This window comes from Apteryx rowi, unplaced genomic scaffold, assembly GCF_003343035.1.
Source record: "Apteryx rowi isolate R43461 unplaced genomic scaffold, aptRow1 scaffold_168, whole genome shotgun sequence".
In the NCBI taxonomy this organism is placed as follows: Eukaryota; Metazoa; Chordata; class Aves; order Apterygiformes; family Apterygidae; genus Apteryx; species Apteryx rowi.
The window spans coordinates 1118920-1141646 of record NW_020447952.1 but is presented as its reverse complement, the minus strand read 5'-3'; the positions used below and the strand labels follow the sequence as shown (position 1 = coordinate 1141646).

Genomic DNA, 22727 nt, shown 5'->3' with positions numbered 1-22727 from the left:
GGGGGGAGAGGCTGAGGGGGACCCACGGAGGAAGGAGGGAGACGGGGGGCTGGGGAGGGGTACCCACACTGGGAGGAGCATAGGAGCCTCCCTTTAGGATGCCTTTAGGAACGGGGCTCAGCCCCTGGCTTTGGGAGAGGCAGGCTTGGAGGAGCGCTGGGAGCTGTGTGTGCTGCTCCCACAGCGGGGAGGGAGGAGGTGGGCAGGTGTCAGTCATACATCGAAGAGGTGGGCTCCTTCGTTGTGGCAGAGCTGGTACGTGGGGCCTGGTTCCCCTCTCCACGCCTCTCTCCAAAAGCTGCGTCTCCTTGTGCTACTTGTGTTGCACAGGGATTTGCATTATGCCAAATACTGCTCCCACCCACACAGCCAGTCCCTGCGCTGATACACTTAGAGTTGAGGGGGGGAAGTGGGTGCCCCTAATAACTGCGGCAGAAAACCTGAGCCCAAGCACCACGCAGGCCCCGAGACACAGAGCTCGCTCTATAGCTAAAGCTGTTTCTCTTTCCAGGTCAGAGCAGCGAGAGAGGAGATGTTTCTCGTGTCTGTCCTGGAGGCAGGATGAATCTTGTGTCTATGGCGACAGATCCTGAACTGAAATGGATAACCCTGTGGGTCCGCATCAGGTGGGCGGCTGTGGCCGTGCTCCTCCTGGGCTCCCTGTTGATGCTGCTGCTGCCGCTGGCTGCTGTGGAAGACCAGTGCCAGGCAGTGCTCAAAGGACTCTCCTTCCTGAAAAGTAAACTGGGAGGCGGCTACTTGGGGATCACCAGGTACACAGGACAAACGACCGGACTGAGCGTGACCTCAAATGGGTTAGAGCTGCTGGTGCTGAAGGGCAAAGCCTCTCCAGGTAAGAGTCCGTCCCTGCGTGGACGCAGGGGAACAGCTRAGTAACTGTATAATAATAACCTGTGTCCGGAGATCCGCACCCCCTACCGGGTGATCTCCATGTACCCTCAAACGAGGAATGAACTCTCACTACCCAACTGCAAATTAAGTCAGCTGTAAATTACCGAGAGGTCACACGTGCCATGGCCACCCCGCTTCCAGGCAGCAGGCAAGCTGCATCCCATTGCTGTGAGCCACAAAGGGGCRATGGGCTGGTGTTTTTTCAGCTCTGCTTAGCCTCTCGGAAGTTTCTCCTGTTGTTTTATATACCAGTAAGCTCTATTAAGGTAACTGCAGGATGGATTTGTGTTTTAATGCACAGTAACCTGGGTTACAAAGCATTACCCCTGAAATTCTGGTGGTCATTAAACTGTAATATTCACTTTCTGGAGTGTGCACTGGCTGCAATTGTTAGCTTTCCTGGACAGGGCGTTCCTCTGGAAAACATTCAAAGGAGTCATTATGCTTCTAGCACTCTATCTTTGGTCACATTGAAGCTATCATTACTGGGAGGATGTTTAATGCTTCAGCAAAAAAACTGATAGAAGGTGCTATTAGCAGCTGTAATGTGGACTCTGCTTATATCCAGAGAATTGGCATTAATGCCACAGAACGAACTTAAGACCATGGATCCTCTCATGCAGAGTAGTCTGTTAGCAAAAGCGAGTTCCGCCAGCACAGCTGCACCTGCGCTGGCGTGGCCAGTTTGAGCTGCGTCGGTCACGGATCGTGCCTCACCACGCTTCCTGCCCGAAACAGCTGTGCCGTCAAATACGGGGTATGTAAACACGGCCCAAACCTCCGGTGTTTGCAGACACCGGAAGCGTCTACACCTTGGGTAAAGGCTGGAATACAAGTTCTTTGCTGCAGTTCTTCTCTACTGCTTTATTTAATTTTCTTATCAGTGAACAACAACAGGCTCCAGAGGTTTGCACTAAAACCCCCTTCCCTGTTATCTTACTGCTTGTATTGTTGTCTTTCAGAAGTGAAGGCAGAAGCCAAAGCTGCTCTGAATCAAGCCCTTGAAATGAAGCGTCAAGGAAAGCGGGAGAAGGCCCACAAACTCTTTGTATATGCCCTCAAAATAGATCCCGATTATGTGGATGCCCTGAATGAATTTGGCATCTTTTCTGAAGAGGAAAAAGACATTCTTCAAGCAGACTATTTGTACTCCAAAGCGCTGACCATTTCYCCTTGCAATGAGAAAGCTTTGATCAATCGGGACCGAACTCTACCTTTAGTTGAGGAGATAGACCAGAGGTATTTTAGCATTATTGATAGTAAAGTTAAAAAAGTGATGGCGATCCCCAAAGGCAATTCCGCCCTGCGCCGAGTAATGGAAGAGTCCTATTATCACCACATTTACCACACGGTTGCTATTGAAGGGAACACTCTGACGCTGTCAGAAATACGGCACATCATCGAGACCAGATACGCTGTTCCTGGAAAAAGCCTGGTGGAGCAGAATGAGGTAATCGGCATGCATGCTGCTTTGAAATAYGTAAATACCACACTCGTATCACGAATAGGCTCTGTAACCATCAGCGACATTTTGGAGATACACCGGAGAGTGTTGGGCTATGCTGACCCCGTGGAGGCAGGGAGGTTCAGGACTACTCAGGTGTTTGTAGGRCATCACATACCGCCACATCCTCAAGATGTTGAAAAGCAGATGCAGGAGTTTGTCCAGTGGCTTAACTCCGAAGATGCCATGAGCTTGCACCCCGTGGAATTTGCTGCGTTAACCCACTACAAGTTGGTTTACATACACCCATTTGTAGATGGCAATGGAAGGACCTCACGTCTATTAATGAACCTCATATTGATGCAAGCAGGCTACCCACCCATCACAATCCGCAAAGAGCAGCGGGCAGAGTATTATCACGTCTTAGAAGTAGCCAACGAGGGCGATGTGAGACCTTTCATACGCTTCATTGCTAAATGTACTGAGACAACTCTGGACATGTTGCTCATTGCCACCACAGAATACTCCGTAGGCCTACCTGAAGCAGATGGCAGCACTGCTGGATGCAAACAAACGATCCCAGTCAAGACTTGAGTGTTGGGGACATTCAAAAAACAGACGAATGTGTAGGAGAACAAAGCCACTCAGTGCTCCTGCCAAGAAATAACTCAACAGGAGGTGTCACTCTTTAGCATTTCATTTATTTAAAGTCTTACATTTGATTAATTTAATGTAATTTATTTATATACATTATGCCAAGCTGACATGTGAATTGTTGATGTTGAGTGTGGACTGTAACTTGCCTGTGCTACTGGAAGGAGATGGGGAGAGGAGTCAGGAGGGTATCAGTTTGCAGATGTTACTCAACAAGCTGCAGTAGAAATAATTTTATTTCTCCTTAAAACTGAGTTTTGAGAAGCCATCATAACCCTTTACCTAGTTTGTTGACTGTATTATCTTACCTTATAAAGTAGCTGCTAGGCAAGACTGTCTTAACTTTGTGTTACCCCTTTCCTGTCATCCAACAAAACTTGCAGTTACAACACTGTCCTAGCCGTGTTAATCAGACYTTCCCCCTTCACTCATACAAGTTTGCCCTCCTTTTATTTGTTACTGCTAACGAAGGAGGCTAACTTCAGTTCAGCAAAGGGGTTTTCCCCTTCCAGTTCCGTTTTTAGTAGCACTTTGCATGTTTACTTTCAGTTGCCTTTCCTGTGGCGAGTTTGTGCAGCAACTGGGAAATGCTTGGTTTAAGATTACATATCATCTGAATGGAACAAGTGAAGAAATGCTCTCTGGCTCCTTATTTAACTGCAAGATGCTTTTGCTATACCTTAGACAGCAGGACCACGGGCTGCTCTGAGGCCCACCCCACCAAGCAGGATCCTTGGGAAACTGCAACTGTCTTTACCCATTTCAGTTGAGGGTTTGAAAAACAGCTTGCTTCTGCAACACTGCRGGCAGAAATCGTTATACATGACAGTGAGACAGCCCTTATCAGCCTTGCCCTTTCACTAAGGATGTGTAGAGAGAGTTCTCTACACCCTAAAAATTCTTTCACATTTGCCAAAACCTTTTAGCTTCTTCAGTCTATACAAGAGAAGTTTTAGCAATAACTTCAGGAATTACTAGTTCAGGTTATTGGTGTGAGAAATGTTTAAAGCATCGCAAATGCCTCTTTGTGCTGCAGTGTCAGTGTAGCTGGAAGCTGCTGTCCAGTTCAAATAATGGAAAAATTATATTGGCAGCACTAAAGATCATGTTTGAACACATAAGTTATTGTATCTTTGCTTTTGCTTTAAGGGTAAGAGCACCTGCAATCTAATTTATAAAAGAGTAGCTCTCTAGACCCTGCCTGCCCATTGCGTAATGGCGTAATTCCAAATGTAACAGATCCCAACACCTCCAACCTGGACTGCATCTAAGAGTTTTCTGAACTCAGAGTGCTGTTAAGCTTAAYTGCATGGGTTGTTATGCTGTCCTATGCCAGTATCTGTTTCCTCCATTTTAAGTATTTCTTACTTGCAAGATAGTTATATTTTATAGAACAAGCAGACAATAGGACAAGATTTGGAGTTACCTATACCCTGTAGCACCAGTATTGATTACTGCTGACAGGGAAAACAAAAAGGGGAGGTTGTTTAGTTTTTACAAAGCATGCTTTATTTTTGTAGTGCAAGGTGAATATAAAAGAATTCTGCACTTTAGAGCTCTGAAAAAAAGAGTTATTTTAGTAACAGATTAATAAAGTATTTTAATATTAAAAAGTCTTTGTTTGGAATAAACTATTCTCAAAACACTTTTCTACTGCAGTAAACTAAGAAATGTTCACAACTCAGTTCCTAAAGTTCCACCCTGGTTCCCTGTGCAGTGCCAAACTGCATCTCTGCTGCACTGTGGGGCACAACGCAGGGCCCTGAAGTAGCAAGTCCAACCCTAGCAGCCAAAGTAACCATAACTCATCACTGCTGTTTTATTAGTTTTGTGTACATGCCTGCCTGAAATCAAAGGGCAATGCAAGCAGCCAGCTGCACCAGCCTTAGCAATTCCCCCCCAAATTAAAGCTACATATTAAAACATTGATTAGAATGTTACTAAGTTGGTTTTGTGATACGAAGCTGAAGGGTTGTCCCCAAGCTTCTGGCACAGAAGAGAGGGCGCGCAGTACTGTGGGCGAGCACTGATAAAATTTAGTCCTTCAGTGTATCATCCACAACTGCCTGCTGCACCTGGTTCAAAACTATGATGCTAACTCCTTCATTTCAAAGTAAAGTCAGGTCAAATCAGTACAAAATTCAAATACTGAAAATAGTATTTATTTGCAGCAGTACTCACATTGTACAAGTGATCTCAGTACTGCTTCCCCCCCTCACGTTCGACTCCCATGTATGCTGGCTTCCAAAGTTAGCAGCAGCTTTAGTCAGAGAAGCAGTAATATTCCTATCCAGGATCGTGCACTGGATTATTTTAAGTCACCAGGGTGATTACTGAAGTGGTTTAGGATACTCATACTAAATGGAATGAGGTACTTAAACATATAACTGATACTATGTATCTCAGTGCACCTGAGAGGGGAGGTACATCAGTATTACCCAGCTGCCATAGGATAAGTGCAATTCAGTCACCCACATTTAAACAAAAGCAACAGTATTTATAGAAAACCTTTGAGAACTTGAGTTTAATAAACCAAGAAACTTCAGCTTGCACTTCACTTTTGTACAAAACCATACAGAAWCCACCTGCGAAGACATGTGAGCTAGCTAGCAAACAAAAACAAAAAATGGTCCTCAGCAACAGCATGTACAGCTTTTATGGGAAACAAAATTACTAGATCTAGTATTATCTCATGACACTTAAAAATAATAGTTTGAATGTCATTTACAAATACACAATATAAAAAACAGGTCAACTTGAACAGGACGTTAACTGAATACATATATATGTATGTATATTTGTATATATACACATATACACACACATATGTATAGAAACTCTCCCAATACTAAAATAGGCCATTGTGGTGAAGTTACTAGCATTTGCCATTTTTTAATGGAAAGGTGGGTGGGTGGGTGTAAAAAAGAAAAGTGGGTTTGTTGTCAGAGAGAATGACTTCAATCACAATCTGAACTTCTGACCAGCGCAGCTTAACAAGGTTATCACTAGGCTTTCACATAGCATTTCATTCTTTAATGAAAGAAAAATATTCATGAAGTATTCATTAAGTTTCATGTGGCATCCACCCTGTAAAGGAAATATTTCCTCCCTCATTACCCTCAATATGAGGGATCATTTAAAGCCATTTTAGCAGAACATAGTATAACTCTTTGCTCTTACAAACAGAGGAAAAAAATGGATTTGTACCATTCTACACTGATCTTGATGAATGCAGTAGTCCAGAACAGTATTTATACATGATTGTGACTGGCGCTCTCTCCTTGCTAGCACAAGTAAGGACACAACATGGCTTCCATAAAGGCATTTCACATTTTACCAGACCAGCTGATTGCAGACTTTTTGCTCACTTTTTCAGTAGCATCCTGGCAAAATCAGCATTAGACATCTTTGTAGGCTCCTCGGAGGGTTCGGATGAAGTTGCTGGTGAATTCTGGACCATCCCATTCTCAGCCTTAGCCACAGGATGATTCTGGCGCTGTAATGCCCGAGGCATCATTGAGAGCTGTGTCCTTCCCTTGCCTCGCCTGAAGGGCAAGAAGTCACAGTTAAAGATATTCCAGTTCTCTTTGGACATATTGTTTTAGTACAGGGAAACAAAAAGCACTTTATTCACCAACAGGGACATTCATTCTTCTCATTTGTTTCAGTAATAAGCAGTGCACAAAGCTTTTAACTGATGCCCTTTGAAACCGTATACCTACTCCCRGCAGAAAGCAACTGCCCAACAGTCCTCAGAAACTGAAGCTCCCTGTTTTTCTGCAGGACACGTACAACGCAACGCCAACCCACCCAAGCAGAGGGAGCACGCAAGGATCAAAGAGCAGCCTGAATGCTCACGGTGAGCAGCGGCTAGTTCTTCAGAACTAGAGGATGGGGAACAGCTACTCGCACTGAGGTGCTAACATCAGATCACAGGATGTCCAACAGTGGGTACTTTTATTCACTACTGGACTCTTTAAATTGTTAATGCAAAGGAAAAAGAAAAATCTGCTTTTCTTCATCAGTCCAGCAATCAAAAATCTTACAATTCAGCATCTTTTAAACATTCTCTCATATCCTACAAGAAATTCCTACATTTCAGTGTATCAGGAAACCCAGTGCTTGCTTTCTAAGCACCACCTAGGGATCTCCCTCATGAATACTTACGCTCCATAAATCTGCCGTGGTGCTGCAAACTGTGAGGCTCGGCCTGCCTCRGGTTTGTCTGGCAGCTTTCGGAGAGGTGGGTTACTGATCGCCACCTTGATGACATGTTCTTTAACAGTCAGGCCATCCATTTTCAGTACAGCCTGCGAGGCCTGAGCTTCATTTTCATATTCCACATAGGCCAGGCCCTAAGTAAGGAAAGAGGTGGCCTTCCTTAGTTTGAGCGCACCTTTCTCTCTACACGACAGCTTTTGCAGAGAACTCTGCCAACCGAGAGGAGAAATCATACAGAAAACAGACCAAAACACGGCTAAGAGTCCCAGTGTTTTTCAAGACTAAAAAATTCCCACCTACGCAAATCTACACAGCCGAATTTCTTAACTCCCATTCATCACACCCTTATTTGTGGAAGAGGTATTCTGCAAACCAGAAAAAAGATGAAGAAAACCGAGGTTCCAGTGTTAACATCATGAAGTACTGTCTCAGTGCCGGGTCTTCATTTCTAAACATACTTATATCCAGGCTGAATCTGGCATGGGACAGACTTGAATTTACAAGGGAAGGTGGGGGGAATCTCTGGCACTGGAACAGGAAGATCCACACAAACTCTTCTGTGATTCTTCACTAAGCTGCAACTCATACTTCAGAAATTGAGTCCATTAATACTGGGTCAGAGCAGTCACAGTTTCAAGAGCAGCAAAACTTATCTTAAGCAGCTCTACAGAACTGAGTGATAGAAATTGTCTCTAAAGCCACTGGAATTGCTGCCCCAAGAACAACGACTGGTGACAAAGTATTCTTCACAGGGAATGAATCTGCGTGGATTTCATGAGGTAAGAGCTGCTAACCACAGCGTTGCTGGTACACCCCGAGCCCCTTATCTCCAGCAAGGCAGATGAAAAGGAATCTCCTTGGCATCCGATATTGCTGACAGCTACAGCAAGTTTGCTAAATGAGAAGCATCACCTCCCAATTCCGCTTTCGTTACTCTTCCAAGTGACATTCAACCCCCAAGCTGTGTTGTCTGGATTATCCAGCTTCACAGGACTGCACAGGCACATCAGGTTTTATGCAACGCATTCACTTAAAGTACATTTATTCATGGTTTAAACAGAATCCCCACTCAAATTAAGCTGGGAACCTGGACTGCAAGACCTGGGGTACACACAGGACCATTCATTACAAGATATGCCTGAACAGAAGCTGTATTTTAGGTATCACCAAGAGCTAGCGGAAAAAAAAAATTAATTTACATGCGTGTTATCAGAATGACACCTGTCAGAAGCACCCAACATGCAGACAGGCTGGAGGTGTCACACAGTGTTTCCACAGAACAGCAGCTGGTTTCAAATCTCTTATTTAATGAGCACCTACTTATTCTAGGATGGAAATAATCCTCAGAGAAAGGTGGCTAATTTCTCCCTGGCAAATTCATTACTGCAGCAGGTGTTATGAACAATAGCAGCAAGAAACTGAAGACAGGGAGGAGGGGAATCACTATCACGTGAACACTGCCAAGACAGTTATTTTAGAAAACAAATATTCTTTGCAGACTTACCAATGCCTCTTTTTACTAGACAAACTGCTGCGAACATCTTTCTCTTCACCCCATTTATATCACACATTCTTCTTGCTCAAGTTAAAAGAAGCACTGAAGAAAAAATCCTTTCCCCATCCCTTGTCTCTCATTTGTTGGCACAAAGCCACACTAAGCTGCATAAACCTATGAATTTCTACAAGCTTTAATGAAAAGCCAGGTTGGTAAACTACTTATTCAAGTCTTGTATTTTAAAAGCAAACAAGTCTTTGTATGCAAACCTCATGAACAGTGCCTCTTTGAAGGTTTTCTTAAAATTCACAGTGCATTAAGGATGCTTACCTTGGGTTTTCCAGCTCGATTGGTAACCAACCTAATGTCTTTCACATTTCCATGTGCTTTACACACATCTTCCAGCTCTTCCTTAGTGCAAGAAAATGGCAAACCAGATATAAACAGTTTATGTTTCTCCAATGTAGTACTATACCTGAACACCTACAGAAAGGAAAAGGCTGTTAGTTCCCTATCAAGTGAGGGATTCCAAACTATTATACTTCCTAAAGCTCCATCAAAACACTTCATATTTGTGCAATATAAAAAGGTTAAGAGTCATAAGTAGTATCTTGAAAGATATTTGTAAAACCACCCTCCCCCCCAAAAAGGCGTGCCCTTCCAAGGAGTGGCAAATAGTTCTTCCCACTGAGAAGTTTCCACACATCTATGTCTGCTTCATGGTGAGAACAGCCACTATTAATGTGTTTTCTTGCTCAGTTGTCACCAAATACTACTCTTCTCTGTACAATAATCCAATAATGCAGAAAACGACATACACACAAATTGTAAAATTTATATCCAGTATGCATCATTAGCAAGAAACAGTGGATTTATAATAAATGCCTACAGCTATAAAAATAATACCAAGAAAAGCACCTTACAGATTACTTGAGAGATGCACAATTAGCAGTCTGGGTACACACATCATTAACAACTTGCTTAGGTTGGTTTAGTCAAAGATTTGAAGATATCTGCCAGTATCAGTCTTGTTTACAGCAAAGAAACATAAGATACAAGAAGTCCTGAAAAAACAGTTTTCCTGCTGAGACATAACAGGTACTATTCCAAACTAGCAAAATGTGAATTCATTAGATGCAAGCACTGCGGAATTAACATATTCTGCTAGTTTTTCTAAGCAGCCCCACTGTTCAGCCTATTTCTAGAAAGAATAATAAAAGAAAATTGTACCTTGAAGTCTGGATTCTTGTTCTTGTCAATACATGGAGAAACAAACATGGGTCTTCCCTCCACAACTTTGCGATCCAATCCAAGAGCTTGGAGAGCCGATTTTTCTTCCTTGAATTCTACATAGCAGTAGCCCCGGAAAGTCCCCTTGTTACTGAACACGGGCCGGATTTCGGCTACCTCCCCGCAGCCCTCAAAGAGCTCTTTCAGTTTCACCTCAGGGTCTGCCATGCTGTAAGAAAGATTGCTGACAAAAACTGTAACATTATCTTTACTGCTGTCATGGAGAACTTTGGGTATGTCTTTTCGACTGGTAGATGCCTTTTCCTTTTGGTTTGGTGGGTGATCGGGCTTTTCAGGTCCACTCCTTCCAAAGAGGCCAGTTTCCACCTCCATTTCTTCTTCAGCAAGTAAAACATCACCATCATCTCCCTTATGTCTCTTGCTGGGTTGCTCTGCTGATTAATGAAATTGAAAGCCTTACTACAAAAATTAGACTTCTTTTTTTTAAATTAAGAACTGTCCTCCATTATCACTATAGCCTTTGAAAATTGCATGTGAAAACAAGGACAATGACAGGTCTTAAAGATAGGACATAAACACTTCCCTCAGTCTTCTAATAATGAAGAACAACAGATTACATGACCAAGACAGAAAGGATTTAGGTGAAATCAACACGGATATTTCTCCATTTCTCTGTCAGTTACAATGACCTACTCAAGTTATTTCTTTGCCTAACAGGACGTAACATTTTTTTTCCCCAAACCAACTAAAAGTTTTCAAAACTCCCAGGGTGGCAATTTATTAAAAGTCTTCTCTTTCCACCCTCCAAGAGTCCATTACAATACTGCATAACCCAATTCAGATTCATGCCTCTACATCATTTGGCGAGTCAGGAAAATGAAAACATTTTTGCTTAAAGTATACACGATATATGAAGTAAGAAAAATCTCTTCAAAATAAACTCTAGAAGTTATTATAAACATATACTTCCCTTATTCAAAAAGCATTTCTCTTGCTTTCATTTCACTATAAGAAGATAATGATAAGAAAAACAATCTTTTTCCACATGGAATGAAGGCCTCCTAGGAGAAAGAGGCCCTGACAAGACAGCAACTCTGAAGATATTAGGGATAGCTCTTCCTCATCTACCTCTAACTGAAGAGAGGCAACCAAGAATCCTGTTGTCAGAGGATTGAAGTCTTAAGTTTTTACCTTCCTCTTCTTGCCCCCATTCTCCCTCATCATCATCCTCTGCTTTGCGCTTGTCTCCAGTCCTGGTTTTTTTAGCCTTTTTGGAAGCTTTCTTTTCGGCCCGAGACTGCTTTCGTTGTTCAGCTTTCTCCTCCTCCAGCTTTGCCAAAGCAGCTTCTTTCTCAGCAGCCTACAAACACACAGGATTATTTATTTATTTAAGAGCCTGCAGATTGCAGAGCATTCCTAACCCACTATTTTCTAGAAGTGCAGAACCTGGAAGTTTTTCTCCTAAGCCACACAAAATACAGCAGTAACAGAATTACCATTTAAAGCACATCTCTGTTCTTATAGCTTGCTTAGAATGCTCAAGCCACTCTTGTATCCGTCCAGGTGTCAAAAGGTGGAAGAAAAGATCATCAAAAGAAACTAACCATACTTTTTAAACTAAAAATCAATAGTTTTGAGGCTTTAAGACAGTTCAGGCTCATCCACGGGAACTGACATTAGAAATCTGATATTCAGGCAAGGATGATCCCAAAATAGGTATTCCTATAAATCGCTTACATAGTTCACAGAAAGTTCTGACCTTTGTTCTTTGTTCGTTAACTCGAGCTAATCTGTTTTCTGTTTTTTGAACAGCTGCATCCCAGTCTTCCAGTGTTCCTAAAGGATGAAGAAAACCCTTGTGTTTAGCCCTCACATATTCTGAAAATGAGTTTACACATCTTTATTTTAATATTAACCATTACACATGAAAATTCTAAATATAACCAGTGGCCTTCAAGAGCCAAGCAGAGCAAAAAAATCTCTCATTTGTGATACAAAGCTCTACAGGATTTTTCCATGCCTTTTTCATATTTTGACAGGCTCTAAATCAGGACAGAAATAGAAGAACTGCTTCTGCACACTACAGCAGTCAAAAGGAAGGTTTCCTCTCTTAATTATAAAGATGGAAACAAATGCATTTTGTTGGGGGGGGGGGGGGGGGAAGAAGAGGGTCACCAGAAAACAAAACACTACATCAAAATTCACTCTATCATTGTACACTAACTAGGCTCGGTAAAATGACAAGCAGACAACATGATGTTACCTTCTATCCTCTCCAGCGTGAGCAGCACCTCACAGACGTGCTCTGGATAGTCACTTGTGCACTGTACAGCTCGATGCAAGGCCTTCCGACAGTGCTGAGTATCACCATGAGCTCTGCATTAGGGAAATCACAGCAGTAAGGAGCCAATCCTTCATATCATAACCATGAAACAGAGATGACCACATGCTATGCAACTGCTCCTCCCTCCTCCCCAGACAACACACCCTATGCTTTGCTGTTGTAATATTTCAGAGATATGTTAGAGCTGCTGTAAGAATCTCAAAAGCACATTATAAACTCATATGATATATCAATGCTAAGTATATCTCTCTTATCACAAACTGATGAGGAAACTAGAAGATCTAATTAACTCTTCCATCCAGCCAAGCTCTTACCTTTCCAGGTTATAATATTCCAGCCACATATTGGCATATTTGGCATTCCCTTTAGTCATAATGTTGTCCCAAAGTTCTCTGGCCTTCTGCATATTGTTACATAAGCGGGCCTGAAAAACAGCATTCAAAGTATCCAATATAAYTTAGGATAATTTCTTTAACACCTCCTTCCACCCCCCCCCCCAAAAAAACCCCCAAACCTCACCGTCAGTGCTCATGCACATAAACCCAAGAAGATATGGGTTTAAGAGTCATAAAATTGAGCATATAATGCAATCCTACTATGAGTAATATTTCTCTGCCCAGCTGTTTTATCAGTCTTGGTCTCTGGTTCCCACATACATTTCACTTTGGTCATTACACAAAGTCTGAGATAACTATTTCTGAACTTTTCATTTTGTCATTATTCCTGAATGCATCTACTACTGAGAACTGGTTTTGCATTTCAGCACAACCTAAAGAAATATTTCATTTCCTCTATTATTACTCTAAGCCTCTTCAATTTGCGTGGGGGAAATTCAAGACATCCAAGTGGAATTAATCTGACCTAACTTTAGAGATACATGGGCTCTGCAATAGACAACTGACTTCACAGAACTGCTTTAGCATAAACTGAATCACACCTAGAAGCGCCTACTTCACTCTCCACCAAGTGCACAGAAAGTGAAAGATAATTAATTCAGATGCAGACCTACATTTAGTCACAATGACTACAGTATCTGAGATTTTTGGCAAGCCATTCCACMCATTATGCCCAGAGAAATCACAGCACAGAAGTGACGTGACTGATCCAGATTCATGTGTGTGGCAAAGGAAGGAAAAAGAGAATGCCCACTCTCATGTGGTGACTGCATTAGCATGCTGAGATACTAGTACTAGTTTGAAACTAGTTAGTGTGGACAACATTAAATCAGGTAGGATTCAATGCAGTTTACTGACTTGGTCAGCGTTCAGTTCCAAGCCACTGTGGCTAGCCTGCTTACCGGGCAGCTAAACCAGTTACCCAAACATGTTCATACTGTACTGCAGTCACAGCAGTGACAGACATATGCAAACAGTCCCGACTAGCTTTCTCCAGCAGAATGCTGTTTCTTATCTGTGGTTCCTCGCTTCGAGGCTGAAACTACGCTCGCTGTGCTTGACCAGGCCAGATACATAGAAGTGGAAAAAGGATTTCCTCATTGAAGTCAGAGACAAAAGGCCAATCATTACAGGAGGAGGACTGCATGCTTTCTGTGCTAAGAATGTTTAAAAAGGTACATCCCCTCTAGTCTAGCAATTAAATACAGCAGACAAACATCACCTCAACTCTCGCCCAGTTCTGCATGATGGTGCAGGATGGATCCCCACTCTCACTGAAACCTTCGGATAAAAGAAAAAAAAAATTCTTTGCGAATGGCTTTTGGAAATAATTTATTTATTAGACAAGTAAGCTCTACATTGTAGATGAAATATCTGTAGCTTATCTTCAAAAGTCTCAAACATTTTAAAGGAAGTTAATAAAACTAGCTTTCCACATGTATTAAAAAAAAAAAATCACTTGAACAAGAAAAAAGATATAGAGGATGCTTTAACTTACGCTCTTCTACTTCCTGTTTCAAATACTCCACAGCACGTGCAAATGCAGACCTCAGCTCTTCTAGTTCTTTACTTGAGTCTTGAGAAAGAAGAAAGAACTGCCTTAAAAATAATGGTTTTCCTCTCTCATCCACTACAGCTTCTTCACTAAGATACAAGATGATTACATTTGAAGAAACAAATACTTCAGTAAAACTCATTATGTGCATAATATAAAAATCCTAGTGTCTAATACACAAACCAGGGCATTTTTGTGACAGCACAATCTATTCTCTCAACTAGCAGCCGCTTTAAAACAAACAAGTTAGTACATTTTATAGGCACTAACTGGCCAAAAGTAATTTTTGTGAGAGACATGAGATGACTTAACTATTAAAAAAAGTATTATCACTGTTTCAAAGAGATACACAGAAAACAGTTTGAGTATTTATTCACACATGATATATACCTTGTGTAAAATCCACCCTTCTTCTTAGGTAATCAAGATACGCCTGCCAGATTTCTACATAGTCCGTTGCCTGAATAAAACCTGCATTCAGAGCCTTTTCAAAAATTTCTGAAAGAGACAAACATATATTTGCTTTTTAATTATTAGCAAAAGTCACAAGCTACAGCGTAGAGGAGGAGAAATATGCACAACTTACATGCCTAAAAAGACAAGAAAATAAACAAAATCCTACATACAGTAAATTGGTTTAGGAAGTGAGTGTAAAAAAGGTTAATTCAGTAATGCTCAAGCAAAGTTAAAACAAGACGTTTGTTCAGAAGGGAAACTATTGCACRTAAGCAGCTTTGCTCTAGAAGTGTGCTACTGTAAACTTCATCAGCTTTAACACTGCTGCATAAGGATTACAAGGAATCGTATCAGTATCATCCAGGTCATGATTTGTCGCGCACACATCCTTATTCAAAGTTCAGAAAGCAGTTCCACTCTGTGAAAAGTTTTGCTGAAGCAGTCCTTTACCGGAAACAATGCAGTGATCAACTCTATGCCTTTCCATCGCTAAGAGATATCGAATCCACAGCCCAACTGTCCAGGGACAGTTCCTAACAGCACGATCGTGAGCAGATAAGACCAGTTCTTTCACTTTCAGCTGCCGGTCCTGAAATAATAATAGAATGAAATTTAAGTTCATTAGTCAGGAGAGCCCATCCGAGACAAATACCAGCCTATACAGAGCTGACATCTTAAAACAAAAGAAAAAACAAACCTAAAAAGCCCACACCCCTTTTCATCTTATATTTGAAGAGTTAAGACAAGATGAGTATTTTCAACGCCATATTCCTAAAAATGCAGTGAACACACTCCAAATAGGAAAGACAGGCTCAGGAGCGTGGGGGCGGGAACTGCATGCCACACTGAAGTCCACAATACTTGACTGCTTTGTTTTAGCCAAGGCAGATTTTCTACCAGTGAGACAGGTGCAATAAAAGCACCAAGTAAATTCCCAACTCTTCTTAATATGTTAAGAGGGGAGAGAAGGATACAAGAAACAGGGTGCACACATAGCCTATTCAAGGGAGGTGTTGTTCCACCTGCAACCTGCTGTCTCAAGCTCGTGAGATAAGTAAAAGATGATGGAGCAACTCAGCCTAGATAAGAGCTCAATGTAACTTGGTACAGGAGGCTTAACAGAGCCACCATCTGTCCATGCATACCCCTCAAACATTTTCAACGGTTTATCTGTGCCCTCTGAAGGCCAGGCAGGTTCCCCAACAATTCGGACAGAGCTGAAGAACCACTTTTCCTACAAAGGCTGAAAGACCAGGAGGGACATCCTCAGGTGCAATGCCTCTGGCTGACTAACTACCAGAGACAACCCCAGGGCTTCCAGTGTGGCTGGTCCCACCCAGTCAGTTCTTTACTAGGTAGCCCAAACCTCAATGTCCCCTGGCCAATTTAATTCTGCAGTGAAAATACATAGCTGGAAGGAGAGTTACACAACTGGATGAAAAAGCGAGCAAATGTTCACTTGATCAATAGGTGTATCACTGATAAAACAGGAAGGAATAAAAGGTAAAGTGGAAACTGCCTTGACATAACTGACAAGTTACTTGGCTACCAGCTTCCTGAGAATTTAAAAACTAAGGGGCAGGATGCAGGTAGAACTTGCTGGTCATTTATCAACCACTAAGATAAAAAATAGGAAAATAAAACCCCAAATACCTGTTTTTTTCCCTTACCAAATACTGATTGTAGCGTGCCCAAAGATCCGGCACAAGGCAGTTCTCAGCCAAAGCCCTCTCATAGATCAACTGAATGCGAGCTGGATCACCTGCTTTCATTTCAAAATCAATATAGGCTTGATATTCTGCTAGCTTCGGTGTTTCAGCACTCAGCTATAAGACAAACAGGGATACAGAAAATAAACATCTTCCAAACAAAGCATGATTCAAGCAGTTCAATTCTCACTCATCATGCAAAATGATCTCATGCAAATTCCAAACAAGAGCTTGGCCTCTAAGCATCAACAGCTTTGTTAGGGTTTCAGTTTTGGGAACTATATTCCAGCTTTTGATTTTCACAGCTCTCTGAATACCATCCTGGTTCTAAAGCCAGGTTCAGATCCCTACTTATTCCTCTTAGCCCAGCATATATGTCAAGCCCTGAAGAAACCACCACAGAACTAAAACATGTACCTTCGGTTTGGCTGACACAGTACAGTGAATAGATGATCCTGTTTCTATAGTTTCCAATATATGATTGTTAAGTTTCTTGCACACTGCTCACAATTAAGAGTCACCTAGTAATATTCAGAGAGCTACTTTATCTCCATGACTAGAGACAAAATCATGCCAAAGCAACTTATTAACTCTTAGTCTTAAAAGAAGGTATAAATAAGAGTTACCAGTGCCTCTTCATAAGGTTTACACTTCTCCAGTTGCTGCAGGGCCTTTTTGTAGTTCTTTATTATTGCTTCTGGTATTGGATCTTCTGACCATTCCTCATATTCAGCATACGAAGATTCCATATCTATTAATGCAGACACAAAACCCCATCACTAACACATTCATTGGACTAAGTAATCAGAATTCAACCTATGTTTGATGCTAACACATATGCGTATTTGTGTTTATGCTTTCATATCTTTACTGCACGCTTAAAGGGTTCAAATACTTCATCTAATACAGTGCGTTCTAAAACAAACTCGGGACGAGTTACTTTAAAGCTAATGGTTTGATTTAGAAAACCAGAGTGGCAAGACTCCCAGAGTTTTAAAGAAAGAGACCACCCCAAATTCTTTCAATATATAAATGAAGCCAAAGAATTGTGCTTAACTTTTTCCTATAAGCATGTAAAGAGGCAAGAAGAGAGACCCAGGAAACTGAAAGTATGAACCTGATATGCAAGACAGGCAAATGTCATTGATTAAGCCACAGAAACACTAGAGTGGCACTTGTCGTGACACTATCAAAAGAATAACAACAACTAATGCTTGCCTCACCATAAGACAGCTTATCCATGTCATGTTTCCAAGTGCCCAGGCTCTTACCTAACAGTGGGATCCCCAGCTGGCGCCTGAACAGCGTGTGGATCTTCTCAAGCTGGCTGCAGAGCATCTGCTGCTGCTCGGGCGACGGAACGCTGCCAGGAGCCGGCTACAAACAAAAGGATTGAAATTTAACCAGTTCCCTCAACCCCAAGCTGATGAACATGAGGGGATATTGTTTATGCAGCAGGGAACTGGGCTCCAAATGACGACTTGATCCTTACAGAGCAGACAGAGCAAACTGGCATCTCGGGTGACAACTGTAAAAGCTAAAACCTGGAAGTTGCTAGATTCAGAATTTGGATGAATGCAAAAAGCATTCCTTATTGAAAGCTGACACATATATAGCGAAATAATAACCCCCAAATATGGCACATGACCATGCCATTTCACAAACCCATGGGCTGCCAGATAGGTTTTCAATAAGTTATTTGTGCAAGCACCAGATTTAAAACTTCCAACTTTCTTTCCATTTATGAAAGGGAGAAAAGGTGTTCTCCAGTTACTCTCTTGTTAGAGCTTCATTGGTGACTGGTTAACTTCCACATCTTACGTAGTAAACCATCAAGAAATAGGAATACTGATGTTCTGACCACCTTGTATTTTTTGCGGACTTCGAACCTGTATGTGCCACAAATAGTATACTATAACCAAAAAGCCACAGAGGGTGAAATAATAAATGAATTCCAAGCTGAAGTAAAAAGACAATTATCATCTTTACATTTCTAGACTACATGGCTAAATATCGAATGGCAAGAACATTACTGTTTAATAATGAAGTTACTTAATTTAAAGCTATTCTTGCCAGTTCAAGCTAAAGCAACACACTTTTACTTCTGGATATGAGATTTTTACGATCTTGTTTAAACACAGATCTATCACTGTATCATCTAAATGCACAAACATTTTTCCTAGACCAGAGGATCAGTGTCCTAGAGTTGATCAGAAACAATTAATTAAGTGAGACTGCTTCCTCTTTCTAGGAAGAGACTGATGCTGGAGCAGCACAAGATGACTACAGAAGCCTATTCCCACCACTCATTACTTACAAGAGCCCAGGAAACCGGCCTTACCTGTGCTGTTTCCAATATGGCATTCTCAAACTCACGGTATGCTTCCCATAACGCTGTTCCTTTTGTCACATGCAGTCCAACAGCAGTTAATGCTCTCTCAAATATTGAACGAACTTTCTCAATTCCTCCTTCCTGTCCAATGCCACCAATTGAATACTGGGCATATTCCAACCAAATTTCAGGACCTAAAAAGATTTGTGAGAAACAGATAACCTAATCCCCTCAAAAAAGAAAAAAAAGAAAAAGCAAAAACAAAACACACCTCTATTTCCTGAACACCTATCACTCACAGCATACAAACAGACCGAGATATATGAATTGTCCTTATCATCCAATGTAGGGAAAAATATATATATATATTCTAGGCACTTGTATCAGCACCAGCAGCTAAAGTTTCTCTTCTGAAAGAAATCACTGCTGTGATCATTACTGACTGACACTGACAGGCTCCTATATGCCACCTCTGGCATGCAAGCTACATTAAAGAGGTACATCGAGACTGCCCAACAGCCACTTCACCTCTCTCAAGCCTGTGCACAGAGCTGGGACCACGAAGCTGTCACACTCCTACAGAACTCAGAGCTGAAGGTAGGTCCTTCTTCTCTTCCCAGACTCCCATAACTGCCTGCTCAGCCACTGCTTAAGCAGCAGAATTGTGAAGGCAAGGAGGACATGTCAGAATAGCCTTAGCTTGCCCAGCACCCATCCCAACAACAGCAGCACTTGAGCAAATCAAAGACCCCAGTAGAGATGATCAACCAATAGATGTTAGACTGCAAAACTCAATTTCCATAAAAAGAGCAACCCATTTAGCAGATCCCAACTACCTCCTCTCTGTTCCTCTCTACATTCCTTCTTCCTGAACTATCAGAAACACCCTGCAATGTCAGCTGCCCTCGTGCAGTAATGTGACATTTTATGTGTAGCTTCTGCAAGTGATTTTCCTCCAATGCTACCAAGTCCCCTCTACTACTCACTTCAGGCTACGTGGTTTCAGCAWCTCCCCACAATGCCCCAAAAGAATAAGGTTATTCAATGCTTTAGCTTGGCACACGGCAGCAGTGAGGTCCTGACAAATGGAGAGACAAGGCACCACGTACTTCCCTCCTTTTTAATGGAAAGGACCAGAGACTAGCACTGCAGCATGGTAAGGGTTACCTATTCAGCAGGGTTTTGAAATGCTGTCTCCAAGGCAGTATCTGTGACCTGTTCTGAAAGAGCTGTCACATGGTGGAAACAGCAGTAAGGACAGCAGTAAGTAGCACAGAAAACAACTGTCGAAGCTAGCCTTTTAAAAGCATTCTTCTTCCAAAAAGGAAGAGCTAAAGAACCCATAATGGGTAACACAGAAGGCATTGTCTGCAGGTAAGAAGTTTATGAAAAGCCAAAAAAAAAGCATGCATAATACTTGCTAGTTTTTGAAATCAGAGAAGTGTAAAAAATGCATTTACAACTTTCTGCAACATTCTTTTAGAAAAACTTAGAGACTGCAGTGGTACATAAGTCTTCTCTTTAAACAGCCTTTAACTCCTATGCTACAGAAAAACTGAGGACTACTTCACACTCATAGTTTTGATCCAATTTCTGCATTATAACAGAAATAACAAAAGGAAGAAACTTTCCTGGAAGTAGAAAGCCATAATCGGAATGCAACACTATACATTTTGTGGGATATATTAACTTACAGATGTAGTCCTTCACAGCTCTCTCAAATAGCTCATAAACCTTCTCTCGCTCAGAGCTTTCAGAAGCCATTTTTATCTCATCCTTCAACCAGTCCAGCCAAATTTCTGAAAGCAAAAAGTTTAGAATGCATCACCACCATTCAGAAAGATTAAGTTAAATCCACTTGTTGAATTTTTTAGTCAGTTTTTAAAACAGACTCCTTAAAAAGACGGAGGGAGGGAAGGGGGAGAAGAGAGTGAGTTTGGCCTCCACAATTAATCATGATTAATTTCAATGAAAAGTCTGGTACAGACTTTTCCAACTTGGTACTAAACAAGTAYGTTTGTATTTAGAGAGAGCAGAAGTTGCAAACAGTGATTTATCAACACCTTGGGCAGAGGATCAGTGTGGTGCCAGTAACCAAAGAGGCATAAAGAGGTACATCTTTCCTGAAACTTTAAGAACAAAAAAACAACAGCACAGAAAACCCCCACCAGTAACCAACATCAGAGGCTGCAGAGTTCCTGATGCATAGAGGGGAAACCCTCCCCTGCCTATGCTAAAAGGAAAGTGGCAGAAGAGCCTCTGAAATGTTTACACCACCTCTGAGTTTGTTATGAATTAAAAAAATAAATAAATAAAAATAAAAAAACCCTTTCAAGGGCTATCTACTGCTTCCACTAACACAAATTGCACAGGCAGGCAACAAAAATATTAACTTTTGACAGTCTGTCTAAGCTTCGAGTCACATTCATGGAATAAATGACTAGAGCCATTTCCATGCTGCCATCCCACAGCTGTACGTTACCAACCCCATAGCAAAGTGGGCACAAGCAAACATGCGCCTGCTCCTGGGCTGAAGCAGATCACACTCTGGCAGCAAGCCATCTTCATCAGCAGCTTCGGCAAACAGACCCTAAACTGGAGTAGCTGAGCACGCACACACGTGTGCGCACACATGCACACGCACCCTCCCACCAGTTCCAGCATAGAGCAGTAGCCTCTGGCAGAGGACAGTGTAGGCAGCTGCGAGCAGTAAAAGCTTGAATTCTGGCAGTGCGTCTGCCAGATCCCAAGGTCAACACTGGCCATCAACACCAGCATTGTTCAGAGTTTAAAGAGTCCCTGATCTGTTCTTTCAGACTTGTTTGGTCTGAAACAACAGTGTCAAGACCTGACAAACACATTATTTCACTACTGAAACAACGGCGTTTCACACAGATGACGCTTAAACAGCATTGGCTGCAACGTTAGCTGAAGATGTTCTATACCTTCAGTAAGCGGAAAGAGTTCACTCATCTTCTGACGAGCTCTTCTGAGCTTTACCAGCTCTCCCTCCTGGCGGAGCAGTTTTATCAGATCCAAGTGACAGTTGTAATCAAAAGCATTGATAGAAAGCTTAAAAGAAAAAGAAAAGTCTTTTTCAAGCACTGTTAAGCAATGGACCTGTAGAAGTCAAAAAACAGCTAGCAGAACACAACACCATACTTTTTTTTTTTTCCAAGCATGTGAACATCATCATCTGTTCACGCAGGAGAGACAAAACCTATTTTCCCACACAGGGCAGTGCCAAACTTCACTACTGTTTGCAAGATGCTTTCAGGTCATAAAATTAATAAAAAAATGCTGCCAAGTTAAACAAATCTTTAAAGTTAAGCTTTTAGAGTTAAAAGCTACTGTTGAATAGCACAAACACTGAGGTCAGGAGCACAGGACTACTGGTTGCAAAAATTGACCAAAGCTGTCATTTCCATCGGGAAATGGGATAGCACGCACCTAAACAGTGCTAATCTCACCATTCTTACACAAAGCAGATATTAACCAGARAGCTTTCCTCAATAAAGAAGCGTTTTCAAAATGTTTTTGTTTCTTCAATGGCAAAAGCAAACAAACAAACCACACAGACAGCAAGAAGAGCTTTTCAATGAACGAAGCTGTTCATTCACCAAGGCTCTCCGCAGCAGTCTTTTTGAAAGAATCCCCCTCCCCCAAAAAACAACCAACCTCCCCCCCCACACGCACTTCAGACTCCAAACACTCCTGTCTGAACAAATCTCAGCACCGCACTACGTGAGTAAATTTTCTCAGTACCGCTGCGGATATTTCACTAGTTAGTCACAAAAAGGAAAACCACAGCGCAGGTGGGCTCCGTGCCCAGAGAGGAGACGCCAGCTCCCAGGGACGAGCCCTTCCCGGGGAGCCCGGGCGCAGCCACCCCTCTCCCCCGGGGCGCCCGCAGCCGCCCGCCGCCGCCGCGTCTCTCCGGGCAACGCGTGCGGCGGAGG

The 22727-nt window shown here is 42.1% G+C and overlaps 2 protein-coding genes across 6 annotated transcripts in view; one reads left to right on the top strand and one right to left on the bottom strand.

The window, feature by feature from the left end:
* Positions 1-5736, top strand: part of FICD (FIC domain containing) — a 6299-nt gene extending 563 nt beyond the window's left edge. For 2 of the 4 annotated variants that reach the window (XM_026060270.1, XM_026060269.1), the window contains exons 2-3: positions 512-853; positions 1875-5736. In XM_026060270.1, coding sequence (XP_025916055.1) covers positions 562-853; positions 1875-2950 — 1368 coding nt within the window. In that variant the 5' untranslated portion in view covers positions 512-561 and the 3' untranslated portion in view covers positions 2951-5736. Of the gene's footprint in view, positions 1-81; positions 256-511; positions 854-1874 lie in introns of those variants that run through there. The other 2 variants (XM_026060268.1, XM_026060267.1) reach the window with 2 other exon arrangements.
* The window catches only part of SART3 (squamous cell carcinoma antigen recognized by T cells 3), a 17605-nt gene continuing 384 nt past the window's right edge, over positions 5507-22727 (bottom strand). Inside the window, exons 2-19 of one of the 2 annotated variants that reach the window (XM_026060266.1) lie at positions 21714-21840; positions 20463-20567; positions 18778-18962; positions 17708-17813; positions 17063-17187; positions 16398-16553; positions 15178-15316; positions 14662-14769; positions 14215-14292; positions 13939-13997; positions 12636-12745; positions 12241-12353; positions 11737-11813; positions 11169-11337; positions 9957-10408; positions 9057-9209; positions 7178-7365; positions 5507-6555 (exon numbers count right to left, since the gene is read on the bottom strand). In XM_026060266.1, the coding sequence (XP_025916051.1) occupies positions 6375-6555; positions 7178-7365; positions 9057-9209; positions 9957-10408; positions 11169-11337; positions 11737-11813; positions 12241-12353; positions 12636-12745; positions 13939-13997; positions 14215-14292; positions 14662-14769; positions 15178-15316; positions 16398-16553; positions 17063-17187; positions 17708-17813; positions 18778-18962; positions 20463-20567; positions 21714-21840 (2631 nt within the window). In that variant the 3' untranslated portion in view covers positions 5507-6374. Of the gene's footprint in view, positions 6556-7177; positions 7366-9056; positions 9210-9956; positions 10412-11168; positions 11338-11736; positions 11814-12240; positions 12354-12635; positions 12746-13938; positions 13998-14214; positions 14293-14661; positions 14770-15177; positions 15317-16397; positions 16554-17062; positions 17188-17707; positions 17814-18777; positions 18963-20462; positions 20568-21713; positions 21841-22727 lie in introns of both variants that reach the window. The other variant, XM_026060264.1, reaches the window with a different exon arrangement.